This window comes from Podarcis vaucheri (assembly GCF_965113315.1).
Source record: "Podarcis vaucheri genome assembly, chromosome: 4".
Taxonomy (NCBI): Eukaryota; Metazoa; Chordata; class Lepidosauria; order Squamata; family Lacertidae; genus Podarcis; species Podarcis vaucheri.
In genome coordinates, this window is record NC_138762.1 from 63212008 (window position 1) to 63234658 (window position 22651).

The following is a 22651-nucleotide window of genomic DNA, read 5'->3' on the forward strand; positions in this document are numbered from 1 at the left end:
TCAGTTTGAGTCCTATCACCACTGGAGTCCCTAAAACCACTAGTTCTGCCACTAGTGATTACTGAGTCTGTCACTGATGCATCTATGGCAGGGAGGAGGGACTAGTGAAGAAAAACAGCAGAAACCCCTGGCATCTTTCCAGCTTCTTGCTGGTCCAGCAGAATTTTAGAAAGTCTATTCACTGCTTTGTCCACCAACATTGTGACATCCTCATCTCCACCACTGCTTCAACCCACCTCCCACTCAGCATCAGGTTCATCCTGCTGTTTGTTCTTGCTCCTCCACAGTGCTCAGGCAATGCAGCCACCCTTTTCCAATAGGCAGTGCTGAGGTGGACTTTGTGATCCCACAAAGGGGTCAAAAATACCTGGATTTGTCATTGAAAGAATTGGGAAGGGGGAGGCTTTATTGGATGGCCAGATACCTTTTGCATGTGTTTTAAAATACGGTAATTCTCATTGTTCATTGGCTTAATTCCTCCGTGTGGTGAAGGGAAAGGTGTGCACCCAACACTCATACTCTGTTTTCCTTAAAGGAATTCTTGAACGGGCTCTCAACTACAGTTGTGTGGCTAGGCATTGCAAGTAACCACAGGGAAATTACCTAGAGGTTTGGAATCTTTTGCCATTTGTATGTGAATGATACAAGAGCAGTTGGTGGGACAGCATTGCTTCCCAGTGTTGAGTGTTGCTGCCGGTAACTGAAAGGAGGAGGGGCAAAGCTCAGTGTGCTGCTGACTGGGGACCAGGAAAGCTAGAGGACTGTATCATCTTTCCTGTCCAATAACTCTTTCTGAAGTGCCTTTTGTGTGAATCTGAGTATTGGCACCCACCTTTGAAATACAACGCTGAAAGAACAACCTTTCGGGGGGGGGTGTTGTTTTTTTGGCTATATTAAAACATTTTTGCCAGGCCTTTGGCTTGATTTATGAATATTATCTGGCTTTAGCTTACTTTAGTTTTTAGTCTTGTTTTGAAGATTGCTTTCACAGTTCGTTATTGACTGTTGTGCTATTTTTTTATATTAAAAACAAATCACACCAAAAAATAAATAAATGTATGGCTAAAACTGTAGTGTAGTTTCAGGACCAGGGAGGTGAGTATAAATACCTTTGCTAGTGAGTAAATATTTTTCCTGCATGTGTATGTTTGTGGCATAAATTTCCCTCCAAAATCTTACCTGTGCAAGTATTAACTTTTCTTTATTCGCTAGCTTCATTTCTCCTATCTATTGATGCTCCTCCACCATTGTGGTTGTCTTTTTCTTATGTTATTACTGGGTTGTCTTCTTTGTGAGACAGTCATATGGGTAATGCCTGTAGAGTAGGAGTCAATGAATAGAATGATGCATTCAGCTAGATTTTACAACATGACAGCATCACTAATAACCAATGAAACCAAGTCAGTTTTGGAGCAGTGTTTCTTGGATCAGTCAAATAATGATCTCAATGACTTTGGAACTCTGGTGACTACAATTATTGGTTATGACGTGCCATGATGTCAGATTTGGCTATGTGCTGAGATCACTGAAGGCAAATGAGGCCAGTTTAGGAAGAAATGCTCTCACCCTAAAGAGACATTTTCCACTGCTTTTGAAGAAATACTATTTAACAAAATTTATATACTGCTTGATTATAATAAAACCTCTTTGAAATTTATAAGAAATATTATAATAAAAAGTGAAAAGCAAGCAATTTATAACATTTAAAGCATAATTAGAATTAACAGTAAACTAAAAAGTACTAAAAACACACCAACATATATGTGCCTGAATAGGCTTACCTAAACAAAAATGTTTGAAGCAGGCTCTTAGAAAGAGTACATCGAAGGCACCTGCTTCATGTCAAAATTACTTAAGGGGAGATTTCATTATTATTTGATGTTGCCAAATATTACATCAAAAGCCCCTAATATTTAATTGTTCTGCTACTCAGTTGTAATTCTTACCAATGTTGTTATTCGATCAGTCTGATTGTTTCAATACTTTGCATCTTGTCAAACAGTTGATATGTGATTCTCGGAGCAGTGTAATTCTTGCTTCTCTTTGAAGTCATGCTAATTTTCAAGTAGACTTTGTCATCTTGTTTTGATTTGGTGTAGCATGTGAAGCTTCTTCCAGCATGCAAATTGGGCAGTATTGTATCAAAGGAAGTTCCAAGTCTGAGTGTCCTTTAATCGTTTTGCTTGGTCCTGGCTTCTAGTTTAAAGGAACACAGAGAGATCACAGACCTTGTGTGGAGCTCTTACTGCAAGTGCTAACAAATAATACTTTTTTTAATATATTAAGCGAAGTTGACTCAAGTATATATATATGTGTGTGGGTGTGGGTTGGTATATGCACTCTCATGCACACACCTTTTTCAGAGGAGTGTGCAATATATAGACATAAATTGTCATACTAAATAAGGGCAAATAAATGAATTCCAATGGACAGTAGTAAGGAAACATGAAGCATAGCATGCCACTGTAGTATATCAGGGAAGCATGCAAAGCAGGTATATCACTAGAATTTTTTTAAAACTCGATGTAGAGTCAAGGGATTCCACACCTCCTCCTCCTCCTCCTGCCCTCACCTCTGCTGCTTCACTGTCTCCCAGGACCAGAAGCATATTGAAGTGGGAGGAGCAGAAGGTTACACTAAAGCGGAGTCTTCGCCTGCTTGTGTGCAGCTCGAATATGAGGAGATACATAAGCTGAGGTTGGGGGTGTGCCTCTCTGCTGCGGCAACTGCCTCATCGGGTGCAAACCTAGGATTAGCTGAGAGATGCAGGACTAATGGGCATGCCTTTTCATGACTTGTTACTGTACTTTTGACAATAAAGAATTAATGCCTCACTTTGCGCATTCTTGTCTGACAGTATACTTTATAACTGGTAGTTGAATACAGTGGTACCTTGGGTTACAAATGCTTTGGGTTACAAACACTTTGGGTTACAAATGCTGCTAACCCGGAAGTAGTACCTCGGGTTAAGAACTTTGCCCCAGGATGAGAACAGAAATCGTGCGCTGGCGGCGCAGCGGCAATGGGAGGCCCCATTAGCGAAAGCGCGCCTCAGGTTAAGAACAGTTTCGGGTTAAGAACGGACCTCCAGAACGAAATAAGTTTTTAACCCGAGGTACCACTGTATATGAAATTACCTGTTCCAAAGCATTCAGTTTGGGAATTGTGTAATGTGAGATGATAGTTTGCCAGAGGTGCAAGATTTCATGGCCCAGGCAAATGTGCACGTAATTGCCTGCCATCAAAGGATGACTATGCATCTGTGGAACAACCCTTTAAACTAGGGGAAAAGCTTCCAAGTGGTCAGAAGGGTGAAGCTAAAGGCTTCCGACAACTGCTGTCTGGTGTAAAGCCACATTCCATTCCTTTCAATAAATCACTGTCCTTGTTCCAGGAATACTGGGATTCTTGTTCAGCTGCAGAAAATAGGAAAGCAGTCATAGCAGTGCCCTTGTTCTTATCTGGTGCTGCCATGCATTGCCAGAGTGGTCAGGCTGGCAGCCATATCATGTGGCTGTGTAGCCTTATCCTGGCCATAGCATATTTTAGAATCAACAGCTGCTACAAGTAATTACAAAGTCATAGACCAGGGGTGTCAAACTCAAATTCATCGGGGGCCGCATCAGCAGTTTGGTCACCCTCAAAGGGCCGGTTGTATCTGTAGGACTATGTGCCCACTCTTTATTATCATAAATTATTGTCACTGCATTCAAATATTACTGTTTTTTGTAATAATGTAAGTAATAACTAGCTCTGAAAGCAGAAACATAGTCAAAATAATGGCAAGTAGATATTCAAAAGTACAGGCTGGCTATTGCAGATACTGCGAATTCCCACAGGTTCCTCTCCTTCTCCCTGGGAGCAAAACTCCAGAAACAATAAGTGAACTAGGCAAGAATTTGCTTCCTCTTCTTGCCCCCCACCCCCAAACCAGTCGCCTCAAGATCTCTCCTCCTCACTCTGCCTAACAGTAGGGCCAGCCCCAAACGCATCCTCGCCAGGCCCCTTTCCGCTCTTGTTTTTATTGCCAGGCTTCTGCACCTCGGGGCTTCCGAGGGAAGCAGCAGACACACAGCCTGCCCTTCTCCCTGCCTGCTGCGGAACAGCTCAGCCTCTCGGACCAAAGCAGGAACACGGAAGCAGCCTAAGCCGCAAGCAGCATCTGCTGCAACCCCTGGCAGGCGCTCCGAAGCCAGTACGCTGGCTGCTGCAGCTGCCCGCCGTTTCCTTGGAGGGAGATGGAGCGCACGCCCAGCTGGGCTGGCGGCTGGGAGGGAGCGGGGGAGGGGCGGGTGTGGGGAGGGGGCAGGGCTGCCTGCTGCAGTCACTCTGCTGCCACATGCCCCAGTCCCAGGAGGGAGAGGGGAAAAGAAGGTGCTGCTCCGGCGGAGGGATACAGCGCGCCGTATAATAAGCGCGCTGCGCAGCCTCACACCTACAGCATTTTTGGCGACCTAACCGGAGCCCAGCTTCATCTCACCCTGCCGCTCCCGTGCATTTGCTAGCTTCAGCGGCTGCGCCAGGGACTCAGTCAGGCCCGCGTCCCGGAGCTTGGCTGGCGAGTATGTGTGGCTGATCTTTGCGTTGGAGGAGGGGGGCGGGTGGGCGGGCTGCGGCGCAGCTGGATAGCCGACCCTCTTTGGGCACAGCTGGCCCGGATTGGTGGTCTCTCTCGCCTTCCTTCCCCCACCCCATTCATGGCTGCCTGTGCTGCGGGGTCTGCTCGGATGTCCTAAGAGGGGGGTGGGGGTGGCGAGGGAGCCCTGACTTGCACTTTTGCTCCCGACCCTTGATCCTTCTTGCCCAACCCAAATCTTCACCCTCCAACTCAGCCACCCACGTGCCCTCTTCCCAGCTCCGGGGCTCGTTGCAGTTCTCGCTTCCTCTCCACAGCAAAAGGAAGGGAGGGGAATAAAAACCCGGGGCTGCGGCCAGTTCCTGTCTTTTAGAGAAGCCGCTTGCCCGGAACTAGAATATAAGTAGATATTCAAATGTACAAGGGCCACATGACGAGGTCTGGCGGGCCGGATTCGGCCCGCGGGCCTTGTGTTTGACACCCGTGTCATAGACTGATTGGATGCAGACAAATGGTGGGCAGTACCAGCTGGAGAACCCCCAAGGGAAGAAGACTCGGAGTTCCAGGATTGGTGGTAGGGTGATGAATGGTCAGAGGGAGAAGACTGAGGAGGAGGAGGTTTTGGAAGCTGAAGAGGTAACAGAGTGTGGCAGAGGAAAATTCAGAATTGGGAGGGAGGCCAAGAGGCAGAGAGGAGACTTAGGCAGCTGCGGGAAGGCAGGGAGCTTTAGTCTCTGCAACTGCCTCATGGGACAAGACTTGCTGAAGAAGAATTGCTGGCACTCCTGAGCAGATCATGTTTCTTCCAATAAACAGTTCACTTACCCAGTATGATTTATTGCTGGCTTTTGACATACAAGCTTCTGCCCACATGTTTAGGCTCCCTGTGTAATCCAAAACATCAACGTCTTCATAATAGTCTATCTAATTATAAATGCCTCTGCTATAAGAAATACAAACTCTGTTGTACACTTCTTAATTTGAAGGTCTCAGTGGGTTATTTCATATTTTGAAATTTGCTAAGATTAGAAAAAAGAGAATGAACTAATCTAGATGCAATTAGCTGGTAAGCAGTTACTAGTTATATTTTTACATGTGCTTTTCAACATTACAGTGTTTAGAAGCATTGTACGCTTATGCACAATGTTTAATATACTTCATAGAGTACTAGCCATACTTTTAATATTAACATGGCTGATCTTTTTAATTTTATAATTTTATTATTGCAATTCAGTAATGTGCTTCATCAAACAAGAATGGTAATGACTTCAAGGCTGTATATTTTATGGACTTATAGGGACCCTTAGAATGTTACTGAAAAAGTTACAGCTTATTTTCTCAAATGTATTCAGCGCCAGGTGAAATGGCTGAGCTTAAAGCAATACTATAGCATATTTACAATGTTCTGCCTTTTCTTTTTAGCATTTAGGAGACCGCTGGGCTACAATTTGCAGATGGACAGAGGATCGCTGGTTTCTACTCCAAGATGTCCTTCGAAAATGGCTGCAATTTACTGAAGAACAGGTGAGCAATGTTAGCAGTACCAATTTGTTCATAGTCCACCCATCCATGAGGCAAGGTGAGGCCTCCAAGGAATGCTTGCCTGTTGTTGTTGTTGTTGTTGCTGCTGCTGCTGCTGCTGCTGCCTCCACAGTGGCAGTGGCAGCTGTGGTGCATTCCTTGGAGGCTGGATCTGCTGGCTGCCTCCTGGCATCCCCAGCAATGCCATCTCTACAGTAGCCTCTTGGCTAATATGAGGAACTGTTGGTCTCTTCCCACCCTTGTTCCAGAGGCAGGCCTTCACTCACTCCTTCTTCCCTGGCAGGGAGGACACCATTTTGGGCCGGCCCTGCATTTGTTGCTTACTTGCTTAATAATAATAATAATAATACTTTGTTTAACGATACTTTGTGTATGGTCTTACTAAAGGATTTTCTTTTTCTTCTTAAGGGTCTTTTCGATGCATGGCTTTCTGAGAAGGAAGATGCTCTCAACAATATCCATACCACTGATTTCAAAGATCAGAAAGAAATGTTGGAAAATCTACAAAAGTTGGCTGTAGGGTTTTTACATTGTTTTATCTCTCTGTGTTTGTTTATGTGTTTCAAATGTTTATATTCCATCTTTCAGAATAGTCTTGAAGGCATCTCACAACTTACTTACTTCATTCATATATATATATATATATATATATATATATATATATATATATATATATATGCTTTCGTAGATTTTCACGGGTACAGTAATGCAGGTTTTGGTGTCTTCGGGTGTCTTCCCGTGTAAGAGTCGGGGTGTCTGTGCGACGTTTCGACGAGGTCTCACTCGTCATCTTCAGGCTGGTGCTTTCGGCTTCTTGTTACTGGAACAGAGCTCTGTTCCAGTAACAAGAAGCCGAAAGCACCAGCCTGAAGATGACGAGTGAGACCTCGTCGAAACGTCGCACAGACACCCCGACTCTTACACGGGAAGACACCCGAAGACACCAAAACCTGCATATATATATATATATATATATATATATATATATGCCATAGTAAAACAATAAAGTATTTTGAAAAGAATATAGGAAAAATAATTTCTAGGAAACAGGTTTTTATCTGTTGCCTAATAACCATCAAGGTAGGTGCCAGTCAAATATGTAACCAAAGGAGTCCCACAAATGAGGACCCATAACTGAGAAAGCCCTATTCCTGATGGCTGTCCACCACTAGGGATGTCAGAGTATTCTGACAAAAACAGAAAAGAAAAAAGGATATGGCTGTAGTTCACATGTTCATCTGTGGTCAGGAACAAACATCAGTCAAGTGACTATGACTGGATTTTGTTGCAAAAACAACGTATTTAACTTTTCCACATTGTTTTGATGTTTCCTTTAACACTGAAATGAACCTAATTTATGTAAATAGTTACATTATTTATATAACTTGATAGACCTGCCAGTGACTTTTACAGATTAGTATATATTCCTTGCCAAACAATTCTGCCCTTGCTACTGTAGGATCAATATAAAAGGAGTGCTATACAGTATTAGCCAAGCAGAAATGAAAAACCAATTCAAACCTGGAAAGCCCAACATTCAGCAAATGTTGGTAAATGGCCAAGAACATGTCAGGAGGTACAATTTGCTGCCTTTAAAAAGACAGCTTGAATCTCACACCCAGCTCTCTGTTTTCCTATTGGTGCCAAAATAACTGCTGAGGTTCATGCCACACAGACACATTGAGGGGTGGCAGTAGGACGCCTTTTTTTGGTTACATAACAGTGTTACAGTTATTGTAGCCTTGCCTCATGTTGTGGATATACGAAAGAAAAAAGTCACTGTGGCCTTCAATATATTAAAAATAAATTAGAAATTATTACAGTAAGTTTGCTCCCATAATCAGACCTTAAAATGTCAGTTTTGTTGTGAAAAAGCGGAAAGGTTATATATTTTAAAGATCTTGCCATTTGATTGTTCAAACTAATTAACAGGTACCTGACAGCTGGTTTAAAATTGCTGCTAAACGTCCCTGCTGACTCACACGGTGACTACAAATTTAATGTTCATTAAAATATGTCACAATTGGAGATCAAAAATTGTGACCATCTGTCAGCATAACCTTAAGCATACGTTGTTCTTGATAAACTGTGCCTAACCCTATGACCTGAGTAAATTTCCATAGGCTAAAATATAACACATATCTATATCAATCCTCAACACAAGCCCCATAATATTGAAAAGGGCAAATACTGGCAGAACAATTTGAAAAAGCAAATCCTTGTTTTTGCTAAAGGGAGTCTGAGAGACACAGAGAGAGAGAGATACCAGATGGTGTTCTTTGTATTTATTAATCTTTTACTTTGACCAAAATTTAGATTTTTAGATTTTACTCAGTACCAGAAATATTAGGGAACGAAAATGAAATTAATTGGAGTTAAAATTATAGCAAGTTTTGTAGTTTAACCACCCTCTGCAAATTATAGTTACCAGGATTCTTGCGGGGAAGCCATTACTTTAATTATATGGTGTGGATGTGACCCCAATCAAATGACAATCATTCAGTTAGCATTTGAAAAACTCACCCCTTTTCTTATTTCTGAGAAACATATTTGTTTCCTGTTAATTGAAAAACCTAAGGAATATTGGTACACCCTTTTGATCAACCAATGTAAGCACCAGAACTAGGGGTAAGAGGGAGACAATCCACTCTTGAGGGTTATTTTATTTAGATTCCTTATTTTGAATTTATATACCTTATTCTCTAACATCAGAATGATATCTGATGTGATCAACAACCTTGATGAAAAGAGCAATAATCACAAAAGCAAACCAATTAAAACCTTCCCAAATCAGGATGAAAATAGCACAATTCATGATTAAATCCTTATCTGAGAAAAGTAGTCGGAGCAGTTTGCTAACCAAAACTAGAGAAAGGTATCCCTTCCTTGGCCAACAGAGCACCATAGGGCCAAGGGGAATCTGTGGGAAAGATATGGGCCTTACCCAGGACAGATGATATAAGCTTCCATCCTGTCCTGTGGTAGTTTGAAGGTTGGCTCGGATGTAATTTCTCATAACCCATTGCAGCACTCAGATATTGGTTCAAGGATCTGCACTACCCCTCATGGGTTTATCAAAGGGCTGCTTGTTGACAACATATAGGTGACCCTATGACCACTCTTGTTCAGGTCATGTGTGTGTTAAATTTTTTGTCCTGCCTATTTCTCCAAGGAGCCTATTTCTCCAAGGAGCCAGAAGGCAACTAACAGTAGTAGAAACAGAATAGAACAGAAGTAATCCCTAAAGAATGCCTGTATATTTAGAAGTTAATAAATTTAACAATATCCAACCTCTTTAACAAATTATCATTATTTAGGGAAGCTTCTTAAGGTTTAATGTTTTACTATGTTTTTATATATGCTGGAAGCTGCCCAGAGTGGCTGGGGCACTTCAACTGCCTTCCTAAAATGAGATGAAAATGAGATTAAAAATTGAGTATCATCTGCAAGCCAATTTCAGGATTACCTTCCACAGCACTTTCATATAGATGTTAAATGTTGATTTACTGTTGTTTTAGTGTTTATTGGAAATGATGTTTTAATGTTTACTGTGTGCTGCCTTGGTACTTACTGAAGGGCAAGTTATAGATATCTATTTTAAAAATACATAAATGAATAAAATGGCATACTTGATTATTGTGTTCAGTGTAAAAAAGAAAAATATTGATTCAAAATCTTTTTCCAGTCAACTTCGACTGACTCATTAGGTTGATTACCAATATGAAGTTATTGTTGATAAACATAACCTTTTCTCTCATTTCCCACTTAATTTTTTTATTATGAATTCTGGGTAAGTGTAAAGATAAGTTGAAGAATACACAGGGATTTCCAAGAGTTTTCTCACTGACTCTTATTTAACACCAAGAGTATCAGTAGCATCTAGATAACCTGGACTATGTTTAAGACTGTTAGAAGTCTATAGTTTTCTTTTTAAGGAAAAAATCATCAAATGACATAGACAACATCACAGCATCTCTGTTATGAGCAAAGTAATGTTAAATCTGGAAATTATAGCAGTTTTAACTGTTTTTCTGGATAAATTATATCTGGAGAATTATATTGGTTTGTAATTCCTAGGCTGTAATATAGTAAGTTTTTATTTGCTAATTTTGTGCAGCCTACCTAGTGCCCTCAAGATGTTTTGGACTATAAATCTCATCAACCCAAGCTGGTTTAGGCCAGAGCTTCAGATACTCTCCCCAAACTACCGGTTGTCACCTTCATAATAATAATGGGGAGGGGGTTGTATCACATACTTCATTCCATATTAACATTTAAAAGTCTGCTTCATTTGTCATTTAAATGTCTTTTGGGACTCAATTAGTTTAAAGGTCATCTATGAAAATCTGCTTAGAATTGCTGCTTTGCATGTATATTAGTGAATATACTTGCATTAACTTATTTTTAACATTAGTGTTTATATTGTAGGATTATTGCGGTAACAAATCATAAAATGCACTCAGTTAGTCTAGTACATTTATACCGAAAAACACGTGTTGCTCATAATTTCTAATGGTCTCACTATAACAACATTCCTTTTTACAGTAAATCATGCTTTCATAGTTGTAGCTGCAAGAAGGACTGTGCAGTAAGCTACACTTTTTAATAAAATAATTCTTTAGGAGCGCCAGAATATGACACAGAGGCATTAAGTCTAGGTGCTTGTGTAGTCCAATCTTCTCCCCCACCTGTTGCTTACCAGATGTTTTGGAATACAGTTTATTTTCTTGCCCATTGTACACAACATATCATATTTTTACCAGTTCCTGCTCTTTTTAAGATGTACCAGTACATCAATTAATTAATTAATTAATATTACATTTCCTGAATGACTTCTTCTATTTTACAGATACTGAAAGGAGAACTGGAAATCAAGAGAAAGACTATGGATAAACTCAACTCACTCAGCCAAGATCTCCTTTCAGCTGTGAAGAGTAAAGCACTATCTCAAAAGCTGGAAGGGTGGTTGGAAAATGTGGCTCAGCGTTGGGATGGTTTGGCACAGAAACTGGAGAGCAGTTCTAAGCAGGTTTGTCATCACTATTGTCCTGTCAGCTGATGACAGTTAAATCATATGCCTGTGAAGTGACTGAAGTGAAATTGGCAAAGTTTCAAATCTATTGCATTCTGAGTTTGTTTTAGACATGAGCTTCTTCTGAACTAGAATAGGGGTGTGTGAAACCTGTCCTTTCATTTCCACAGGGTTTTCCACTCTGCCTCACCAGGCTTTCAGATATTCACAAAAAGTTCATGAAATATTTTTGGTTCTCCAAATACCTTTTGCACAATTAGGGGGTTCTTCATTTTTTACCTTGATAAAAGCTGTTGTGTGAACTAATGTGTATCATAAGGGTAGACTGGCACATGCACATTTATATTTTACATGTGCAAGTGCACACACAATTTTCTGGTTCCATCTTTTAAGGATTTTGTTGGATTCAGGCTTTGTTGTAGTATAAGAAATGGATGCCTCTGCCATAAAAACCATAAAAACCAAATGTGATAGAGACACCCACATGCTTGTTCAAGGTTAACAGTTACTCACGTGTAAGGAGAGGAAAATAGGGTGGCTACTACTACCATTGCTGATAAATGGTTACTATAGAGATGCCACACCATGTTAGTGATAGAAAATGGAACAGAGATCTCTATAGCCAATCTAATAAATCATTAATTTGCTGGGTAGCAAATTTAAGGTTCAGCACCAGTTAAATAAAATTGTGTGCAATTTCTTATGTATGCTCCATTCCAAATATTAGTAGAGTGACTTTAACGTTCGTTAATTTAAATAGGAGTACGAAGCCACTCCCAATATTGCCAATGAAGCTGTTCGTTTCAAATATTGCTTCAGATGAAATTTGGTGCCAGCATATAGATGCTCAGAACTGCATTCATGATTTTTGTTAAACGTATCAAAACTTGATGGGCTTCTTCAAAAATCCTCAGCTGTTTGGCTGAGGAAAAAACTCCCAAATGTTCTTTGAACATTGCTATAAATTTCGCAATGCTGTGTTTTGCATGGGTTTGGGCTATGGAGTAGGTCTCATCATTTTGCTATACATACTGCAACATAAAGGTAACATCTGAAGGCAGAATCTGATAAATCTGCTGTTTCTTACCTCTTGGCATTAATTTATTGATCTAATAAATTGATATTTGGCCTGTCAGGGAAAACCTCACAAGCTGCACATTTAAATTATCTGAATGCAAATTGCCTCCATTTTTGGACTGGTTTACTGTTTACTACAAAGTAGAAGAATGCCAGGGATTTTATCTCCTTGTGAAATTGAGAAATAAACTTTTAGCACTCATCAATTTGCATGAAGCATTAGTGAAGGCATGTTTTTAATAGTAAGGGATGCCACTTGAATATGTTTTGGGACAGCTAGCAAGGCAGGCTTTTCAAGCTACTGAATTATTTTCCAGCCCATTAATCCAAGCCACAGAAAACCAGTTTCGCCCTTCCTTCCCTTTAAAAAAAACAACCTTCAAAAATCAAGCTGTCAAGCTCAAGTAGGCACCTATCCCAGCCTGCCTTTGATAGCTGCATCTGCAAAAATTGCAAGAGGTAATCCAGTCTGTTAAAAATTTGTAGAACAACAGGTTCTTTTGCAGTTGGTGACCTATTCTCACAATAATTTTCTTGCCATCATAGTTTTGTTATAGATTATCTCCCTATGCAATTTAGTGGAAACACTTCTCATGGGGTGTCTGAGGCTAAGTTGGGTTGCCTTTGCAACTGAGGATTGCATGTACTGAACACAGCCAAGCCCAAGCCATTAAGATCACTGCAGGGAATAGCCTGGGCTGACTGTTCCCCTGACAGTGCCAAGCACTGCAAACTCAAGTTACAAGCAGGCTAGTGGTTGCCTTTTATAACTTAGGCTATGTACACATTGGGGGGACGCGGGTGGCGCTGTGGGCTAAAGCCTCAGCGCCTAGGGCTTGCCGATCGAAAGGTCGGCGGTTCGAATCCCCGCGGCGGGGTGCGCTCCCGCTGCTCGGTCCCAGCGCCTGCCAACCTAGCAGTTCGAAAGCACCCCCGGGGGCAAGTAGATAAATAGGTACCGCTTACCAGCGGGAAGGTAAACGGCGTTCCGTGTGCGGCTCTGGCTCGCCAGAGCAGCGTTGTCACGCTGGCCACGTGACCCGGAAGTGTCTCCGGACAGCGCTGGCCCCCGGCCAATAAATGTGAGATGGGCGCACAAACCCCAGAGTCTGGCAAGACTGGCCCGTTTGGGCAGGGGTACCTTTACCTTTACCTTTATGTACACATTAGCAGTCTGCAACACAACAGGGTTGTTCCCCCCAGCTGCCATTCAAGTCGCTTTATTACATTGCTGTGCACACTAAAGACAGGGTAGGGTTTTCTTCACCCAGCATGTATTACTTGATTCGTTTCCACATACTGAATTCCAATTCACTTAAGCTTTTTATGGTACTGAGACCAAGAGAGGATCCACACCATCCATTTAAAGCACATTCAATGCTCATTTAAAGCACATGGCTTCCCACAAAGGATCCTTTGAACTGTACTTCGTTAAGGGTTCTGGGAGCTGTAGTTCTTTGAGGGGAAAACTACAGTTCACAGGATACATCCAGGAAGCCATGTGCTTTATATGTACATCAAATGTGCTTTAAATATATGGTGTAGATTTACCAAAGGGGAACTTTAACTAGCATGAGGCCTGTAGAAAGAACCATTGTGTGTTCTACCACAGTAACATCTGGTATGCTTTGTTCTTAAGTGTCAGGAAAATGTTGCCCAGGAGGGCAAGAAAAAGAGTCATTAATGCCATCAAGAATGCTTCTTCTTGTCTAAAAAACTGTTCCATTAGCAAAAATGAGCACAGGTCATTTAAGAAACACACACAAAATAAATTGAGTGGTTGTGAATATGTAATAGGTTCTTCTTTACTTCAGTTAGTTTTCTAAGCTATATGCCTTTTGTCTGCTGAAGTAGCCAGCTGTTGAAGCAAAGAATATGAATGAACACATACATATTCTCTAATTTGTTTCACAAAATCCAACTTCTCATTTTCACCTTTGTTTGCTTGACTTGGTATAAATGGCATCATAAATACATTCTATTTAAGTTTCCTCCTGATTTTTATATTGATTTTTTCATATGTCTTATTCACCTAGCATGAGTCAGATAAAACAATTTGGCTTGAGTTCAATACAGTGTTGTTTTGTTCTGAAGGTCAACCCATGAACAAGGAAGAGCAGCTTCTCATTATTTTCTATTGCCACTCCAAACAGTCTTTATTAAAGTCTTTCAAGCAATGTGTGACCTCTGTTTCAATACTTCTCACAGATTTCACAGGCTGTTGCTACCACTCAGACATCACTAACACAGACAACAGTGATGGAAACTGTAACTATGGTGACCACCAGAGAGCAAATCCTGGTTAAGCATGCTAAAGAGGAACTCCCACCACCACCGCCCCACAAGAAGAGGCAAATAGTTGTGGATTCTGAAATTAGGAAAAGGTGAGGACTGGGGAAAGTGCTTAGATGAGGAAATATTTTTTCATCAACATTATTAAAAAAAAAATAGAAGTATTTATATACTGCAATATCAGGACAGTGTAAATGTTGAAGATTTAAATTAAAGTGCAAATGTTTAAATGTTTATTGTTATCTTTTAAATCCGTGGTGTATTCTTTTCTATAAAGCAGGCTTTGTTTCTAACTGGATTACCTGATAATTTTAATGGTTTATATAATCTTTCTTGTGACATAAAAATCACATCTGGAAATCTAGCAGAATGTAGCAGAAGTTCAGCACTCATTTCCATGTTAATTGCTTCCAGAAAAAAATCTGCTTGCAACCCCATTATCCTGTAAAATTGTGGGAGTGTTGTGCTGTAATTTCCCTGCAGTTTTTACAGATCATGCCACCCACCCATGGTTCAAACTAGACATAAAGGTGAAAAGGCTATCATAACTACACGAAAAACAGAAGACTCTGATCTGCATTGAGGTGCTATTCTGGCATATAGTTATTTCCTGCCATTGTCAAAGGGGGACAGAATCATACATGTGCCTAAAGGGTGATAACATGTCTGATGACGTTCGCTGTTGTGTCCCATCATGCTCACTGATGTGGATGGAATTTAGTGTGACATGACAGTATATTGCTCAAAAAGCCACAGCTCCACAATGCAACAGGTAATCCAGTGTAAAAGGAACATTAGAAACCAGGGCAGAGGCAAGCATTACAAGCAGGAATACTAATACAATAATCCCCACATCTGAATCAAGCAGCAGGATGACATTGTGGCTATTTGTTTATATCCGTGACTCCCGCTAATTGATTTGCGAACCTCAATTAGCAATTTATGGCCGCCCGGCACACTTCTGCTGCGGCTTTCCGTCACGACTCAGCAGAGCTTCGCACAGCGGTGTAGAACTGTCACGTAGCTTGTCTCAGCTCTCAGACAAACACACAGAGTCCAGGTTTGTCTATTTACAGCTTTTATTTCTTAGGAATTTCCAGGACTATTTGCAGCCATGACAAAACTGCATCCTTTCCCCACAAATTACCGAGTGGGACTGACAAACTCCTCCCAAGCTCCTCCCAAGCTTCCAAAACTGACGTCAGAATGGTGTGGCATCCTGGGAAGAACTTAACCTGTTAAGTTCCAAACCCAACACCCCCCTTTGCCGCACATTCTGACAAGATCTTTTTGAGTTCAACACCTTACCCTTTGCCTTGTGCTCCTTCCCAGCATCTTTCCCAGGCACCTGTTGAACCCTTTCAACACTCCCAGAATCACACTGTGCGAATCTCGCCCACGCACATGTTGCCTGGTATCTTTCAGGTGGAATGCCCTTTGTTGTGCGACTAGACCTTCTGGGTACAAACTCAGACGTTACCTCTGACTCACTGCCACCAGGAAATGTGTCCTCAGCATCACGGGATTCCCCCTCTGACTTAAAACGTTTTCGAATCCTCTCCATTACACTCACAGGGGAACTGGGCTCGCTTTTGGCCTCCTTTTTTACAACTTGTGGAGAAACTACCGATACCTCCTCCTGTTCCTGACTTTGGTCAGTTACCTGATCGTCATCATCAGATTCAGCCTCTCCTTCCTCCCCCTCAGAATCTTCCTGTTCTGAGAGACACTCTGAAAGAACATCATGCTTGACAGCAGCTTGTGTCTTTTTATCCTGCTCATAGAACTCAGCGTGTTTACTGATCAGTAACTTACTCTGATCACCTGATGGAAATGCAAATCTCCATGCACTCGCTGTTGGCTCATACCCACAGAAGATCATTTTTCGGAACTTGGATCCATCTGGCCCCTGCAAAGCAGCAGGTACCGGCACAGACGCACGTGACCCGAACATACGCAAAAAATGAATCTGTGGTTTCCTGCCATGCAACAACCCAAACGGTGTGTCCCCTACCATGGAATTGTAGGTGCGATTCCAGGTGAAGCTTACATACTTGATTGCCTCCAGCCAAAACCTTGGAGGTAACCCAGAGTCTTCCAGCAACACCTGTGCAGTTTTAACCAGAGCCTGACACTTGAGCTCTGACACTCCCCTCTCATTGGGTGAAGTCACTGTGTGACGTATCCCTTTCTTGTGAAAGTACTTCTGCAAAGCAGAACCTGTAAACTCAGCTCCTCTGTCACTTGTGACAGCTTGCACTTTGGTGGAAAACCTTTGTTCCACCTCCTCAATCCACCCTTTGATCAGCTGTGCTGCATCATCCTTGGATTTGAGACCATGTATCCAGGAATTCTGAGTAAAATCCTCCTGCATCGAGAGCAGAAACCTTGACCCTCCCAGACTTGGTTCCTTCACAGGACCCCACAAATCTATGTGAACCAGTTCAAAAGGCCTAGTGGTTATCCTCTCAACCTTTGGATAACTGCAACCTTTTACCTTTGCCAGTTTGCAAGTTTCACAACTTACAGCATGTCCACATTCTGAGATCTTACAACCATTGGAAACTTCTGGCAGCACCTGTAGTTCTTCAAGAGAACTATGAGCTGTACGTGTATGCCAAGCATGTACGCATGAATCATGATTGGGAATTGTAGCACGCAGTGCTTGTGCTTTCTCAACCTTCCCACCACCCTCCAGAGACGTTTTAAGAATGAAGAGATCATTCTGCCCCTTTTTAACCTTGGCAAGCATCCTCCCTCCTTTGGAGATTGTGCACACATCACCCTGAAAACAAACCGTAAATCCCTTTTTCAGTAAATAAGGCACAGATAAAAGACAGTGTTGCATCCCAGGAACAGTACAACACTCCAACGTTTCCTGTAAAACACAAAAATGCAAATTTACAGCATTAGTCATATTTCTTTTCTGTCCATTTGCAAACAGTACAGTTTTCCCGGCAGGAATTGCCGTGCAGTTCCACCTCTCGACTGCAGGTGTCTCTGGAATCAAATTGCGATTAGCTGCAGAGTCAATAACAAAACTTAGCTTTTGGCTTGTCCCACGGCTGTCTTCAGCCAACGCCAGACTAGCCGTGATTTGATAAGTCTCCTGACGTTGTTTTCCTCGTCCTTCTCTTGCGTTCCCACGCTGACCTCCCCTTCCAGACTGGTTTCCATGGAAACCCGACTGATTCCCATAGAAGGTGTCCTTGAAGCCTTCCTGTGCAGCTGCTCTCTGTGGGCAGTCTCGGCGTACGTGGTCAGCTGACTTGCAAATGTAGCAACGACGAACTTCAGTGGAAAAACACTGCCTGGGGCTCCTCCCAGCTGGCCTCCTTCTCCTTCTTCTGGAAAAGCACTCCTTGCCAGATCCGCCCCCCCTGAACTGCCGCTCCATTCCAGCAGATTCAGTGGAAAACTTTTCAAACTTGCCTTTGGAACTTTCCGCCCCCCCGACTTGCTCACTAGCACTCCTTGAGGCTAAATCATCAGGAACAGGGGCTCCAGCCATCTCTAGGCTTTCAGCTTCCATCTGCCCTAGGCCTCCTGCTGAGCCTTCACACAGACGTTTCAGCACACTCCAGGCCTCACACGCAGATTCAACGCCATCCAGGTGATGTTGCAAATTTGCATGAACACCTGCTCTCAACATGCAGACCTCAGCTCTCATAGCTTTCTCCCTCTGCATTCTCTCCTCCAGAGAAACAGACTTCAGCTTTCCTGCATCTCTGTCCACCAGTTCCACTGGTTCCCTCTGGGAAATGTCCCAAACCTCCGTGGCTATAAACCACGCTCTCACCCATCTTGCCCAGGTATTCCACGCTTGGGCGGTGAGTTCCTCAAGCTGTTCAAACGGAGCTTGAATCACCTCCTGGCCATCTGCCATCTTCCCCCGGGGCCCAGCGTACTCACGTAAACAAACAGCCGCTCTCCAGCTCCCGGTCTAGCAGGTCAGCTCCCAGCTGAGATCGACTGCCTCACCACTTCAGGCAGGACTCAAAGCTGTCTCAGGCATCGACATCAGCTTGCCTTCAAACGCTAGGCACAGCTCTCAGCTCACAGCTTTCAGCATTCAGCAACAGCGTCTTTCAGCTTGCTTGCTTGCTTGCTTCCGTGCTCCTCTGCTAGACACCGCAGATTTCTCAGCTCCCGGCAGCTCTTCCGTGACAGTTTTACGATAGGTGATTTAGGGTATCCATAACCTGTGGCTATTTGTTTATATCCGTGACTCCCGCTAATTGATTTGCGAACCTCAATTAGCAATTTATGGCCGCCCGGCACACTTCTGCTGCGGCTTTCCGTCACGACTCAGCAGAGCTTCGCACAGCGGTGTAGAACTGTCACGTAGCTTGTCTCAGCTCTCAGACAAACACACAGAGTCCAGGTTTGTCTATTTACAGCTTTTATTTCTTAGGAATTTCCAGGACTATTTGCAGCCATGACAAAACTGCATCCTTTCCCCACAAATTACCGAGTGGGACTGACAAACTCCTCCCAAGCTCCTCCCAAGCTTCCAAAACTGACGTCAGAATGGTGTGGCATCCTGGGAAGAACTTAACCTGTTAAGTTCCAAACCCAACAGACATCACAAACACATTTAGCTGTGTGATGATTCCAACAAAGGCAATAAGATTTGGCTGCCTTCGCCTTTCACATTCCTCTTATGAAGATTTGCCATGCAACCACTGGGGTTGCACCTAGTATAGTACCATTACAGGGCATTTCCACCTGGATGCCTGTGCCTTGGCTAATGCAGTATTTGGTTGGAGGGTCCTACAGCAGATCCTACCACCTTAATACCTGCAGCCTTCTCACCCTAGTAAGCTGTTGTACTTTCCATCCTGCTGACTGAATACTGGGAATGGGGGGAAAGTACGGTTGTGCTTACCTGAAATGTAGTTTTCCATGGTTAGCTTGACTGCATGTCCAGTTATAGTCACCCCTTAGTCACGGTACATTGTGAGGTAGGATTTTCTTCTATGCCTCCTGATTTTCTCAAGCTTGCTGAGTCTGCAAACTGCATCATGGGAGCCCCACCTCCCCAAAGGTTGCTGCCTCCCTTCCACTGAGATGTGGAGGCAACAACCCGACCTTCTGCTGGGAATGGGATACTACATTTCAGGTAAGTACAAGTGTGCTTTTTCTGCCTTGTGTTCCACAATGAAAGAGCCTCTGAAACAAATGAAGATAAGAAAGACTGTATTGTGCCAGGCCCTTTGTTTTGCTTAGGAACACTGGAAGAGGATAAGAGTAGGATGGAGACAGAAACAATAGCTGTGGTTTACAATTAAGTTACTATCTTCAACCACTGGATGGACTAGGCATGTCTGAAATTCAAATTAATATGGACCATGAGAACCAATTGTAAAAAGCTAAATATGTTTTAAGCCTCTTTTACATGCAGGATGACTGCAAGTCTCCATATGTCTTTAATAACATTGCTCTTGTATTCAAACCTCCCATGAAAAGGAGAACAAAAGAGGGTGCAGCTGCAGCAGTTTTTTATTCTGGATCAACCTAGCTTCAAAGCATCAGTCATGCAGACCTAAAACTGTTTCAAAACATCTAGTGCAGACCTTAAAACTTGCCCATCATCAATCATGGCTTTCCCAAAGTGAACTCTGGGGGATTGCAGTTCTGAAAAGGGGACTAAGGACCGCTTGCAGATAAATCTCACAAACCTTGCCAAACATTCTCTTTTTTCTTGACAACTCTTTTACCCAGTAAAATAAATGCCAATCGAGATATAGCATGAATGCAGAGCTCAGTATGAAGTAAAATATTATGTTATTTATAGTTACTGTAGCATTATTTCATTTTCATTTTTACACTGCTTTTTTAAAAAAACATTTGTGTATGAGGGAAGGGTGAGGATTTACATTTTTTCTTGAATGCTTCCGTGGTTCAGTATGTGAGGATTGAGGAGGAGGACTCTCCTCCTCTAGAAAGAAACTGGAAACTGCCTTCCCAGTCCTGGAGGAGATGCTTTTCCAGCCTTCCTGCAAGAAGAATAGAAAATCACTGATGAACACAATATTTTTCTTTCTTCACCTGGGGTATCCCAGAAGAATTTCCCACAGAAATTTCTGCTATTTTTTTATTCTTCCTGCTGTTGAATAAGCTAAAATACTAAATATGTTTTTTAAATTCTACCCTCTGATACTTACAACCTCTGAAATACTTGTGAATGGTACACTTTTAGACCATAGCTAAAATTGCTCTGTACATATACTATTCCATGTCACTGTACAAAGACTGTTTGTCAGAGCGTCATTGTAGATAACTCCAGAAACTAGCTGCCAAGCCTTTTGAAAAAGGAGATGTATATTTAAAGCAGGATAGGTGCTCCATCTAGTGTCTTCTCATTTAGTGAATTTTAGATAAATATCTTGTTCTCTTTACAAAATAAGCAGCTGATGTAAGTACAGCCAAAATAAAATATATTTTTAAATGCAGTAATATGACTAATGCTACTGATTTAATGTTTAATTTTTGCTCTTCGGCTCCTACTGAAAATCATGCAGCGATATTTCCATGCTCCATACAGTACCACTTTCCTCAAAACAATAAACAGTAGCTGACAGCCAGATTCCTACAATTTGAATCAGGAACAGTCTAGTAGAATATTTTAGCCATAGGCAACTGCATATGATTCATGAGCCATATGTTATTGGAAATATTCTGCTGTGATCTTCCACTTTCTAGTTATGTCTCTGGATAGGCTGGATATGTGGCTCCTTGTCACACCACAGCTTCTCCCTTCGGGATTATGTGTTGTATCATAGCTGTCGTCACTTACCTGTTTGTTTTCTGGAGGATTGCTCCTAGAAGGCCTCTGCAGAAAGAAGGGAGAGAGAATGATACAAGTAGTGAGGAACAGGGAAAAGAAGAGAGAATATGAAATTCCAGCAATAAGAAATGAACAGAAGAATTGGAACTGAAGACCTTAAGTGCTTGCTTTTTGCTGTTGACCAGAGAACTCAAACTCTCTCCGTTATCTATGCAGCATGGGATTTTTATTACTTTTACCTAAAGTGGTCTCCTTTTTGGAGTGACAGATGTGTTTTTTAAAGGCCTGTTTTCCCCTCAATACAACTTTTGAAAATTGTTTTTTAATTGTTTCCGATCTGGTCAAATTCAGATTTTTAAGAACCTCATTTTAATTTGTATGAAATATAACCTGATCTTTTCAAGTCAAACTGCAAGCATCTCTTAATAAAGGTCTTAGTAAAGGTAAAGTCCAGTAGTTGGCCGACTCTGGGGTTGCGGCGCTCATCTCACTTTATTGGCTGAGGGAGCTGGCGTACAGCTTCCGGGTCATGTGGCCAGCATGACTATGCCGCTTCTGGCGAACCAGAACAGCACACGGAAATGCCATTTACCTTCCCGCCAGAGCGGTACCTATTTATCTACTTGCACTTTGATGTGCTTTCGAACTGCTAGATTGGCAGGAGCAGGGACCGAGCAACGGGAGCTCACCCGTCACGGGGATTCGAACCGCCAACCTTCTGATCGGCAAGTCCTAGGCTCTGTGGTTTAACCCACAGCACCACCCGCGTCCCATTAAAGACTCAATAAAGGTCTTAAGAATTATTTTTTAAAAGAACCAGGGAAATGGAGCAAGGAGAGGAAGCAAATGGAAACAAAAGATGAATTGATTTCATTCAATACTTGCCTACTGTGTCCTCCTTTATTAGAGACAAAACTAGGTTATGTTGATCTGGCAATGCTTACATGGAAAGAGTCTCATCATACTTACCATGTAGACTGCTCTAATGACAAAGAGAAATGTCAGTCACTTCCTGGTTGTTTGAATATATCGTATTGGGCAATATAAACAAATGCAACAAGGAACTGTGGGCAGGCCTAACCTGTACTAGCAAGCAGAAAATTACTGTGCCCGCTGCTAAGTACCAGACCATCACAGAGGAAATCCCTCAACCAAACTGTTGTGAATGGAGGCAAATCCATCTTCCCATAAGCCATGTGTGTGTGGCCTGACAGATGCCAGTCACCCCCCCCGTTCATTGTTCAGATGTCACCTGCCATGCCCCATGAGCTCCACAGAAAGCAGCCCCCCCCAAGCCAGTTGCCAGTAGGAGATGGTTAGTCAAGTGCCCTCCACACAATGT

The 22651-nt window shown here is 42.4% G+C and overlaps 1 protein-coding gene across 10 annotated transcripts in view; it reads left to right on the forward strand.

The window, feature by feature from the left end:
* The window catches only part of DMD (dystrophin), a 1048023-nt gene that overhangs the window by 401030 nt on the left and 624342 nt on the right, over nucleotides 1–22651 (forward strand). For all 10 annotated transcript variants that reach the window (XM_082219922.1, XM_082219929.1, XM_082219924.1 and 7 more), the window contains 4 exons: nucleotides 5999–6100; nucleotides 6527–6634; nucleotides 10968–11147; nucleotides 14436–14611. In XM_082219922.1, the coding sequence (XP_082076048.1) occupies nucleotides 5999–6100; nucleotides 6527–6634; nucleotides 10968–11147; nucleotides 14436–14611 (566 nt within the window). The remainder of the gene's footprint in view (nucleotides 1–5998; nucleotides 6101–6526; nucleotides 6635–10967; nucleotides 11148–14435; nucleotides 14612–22651) is intronic.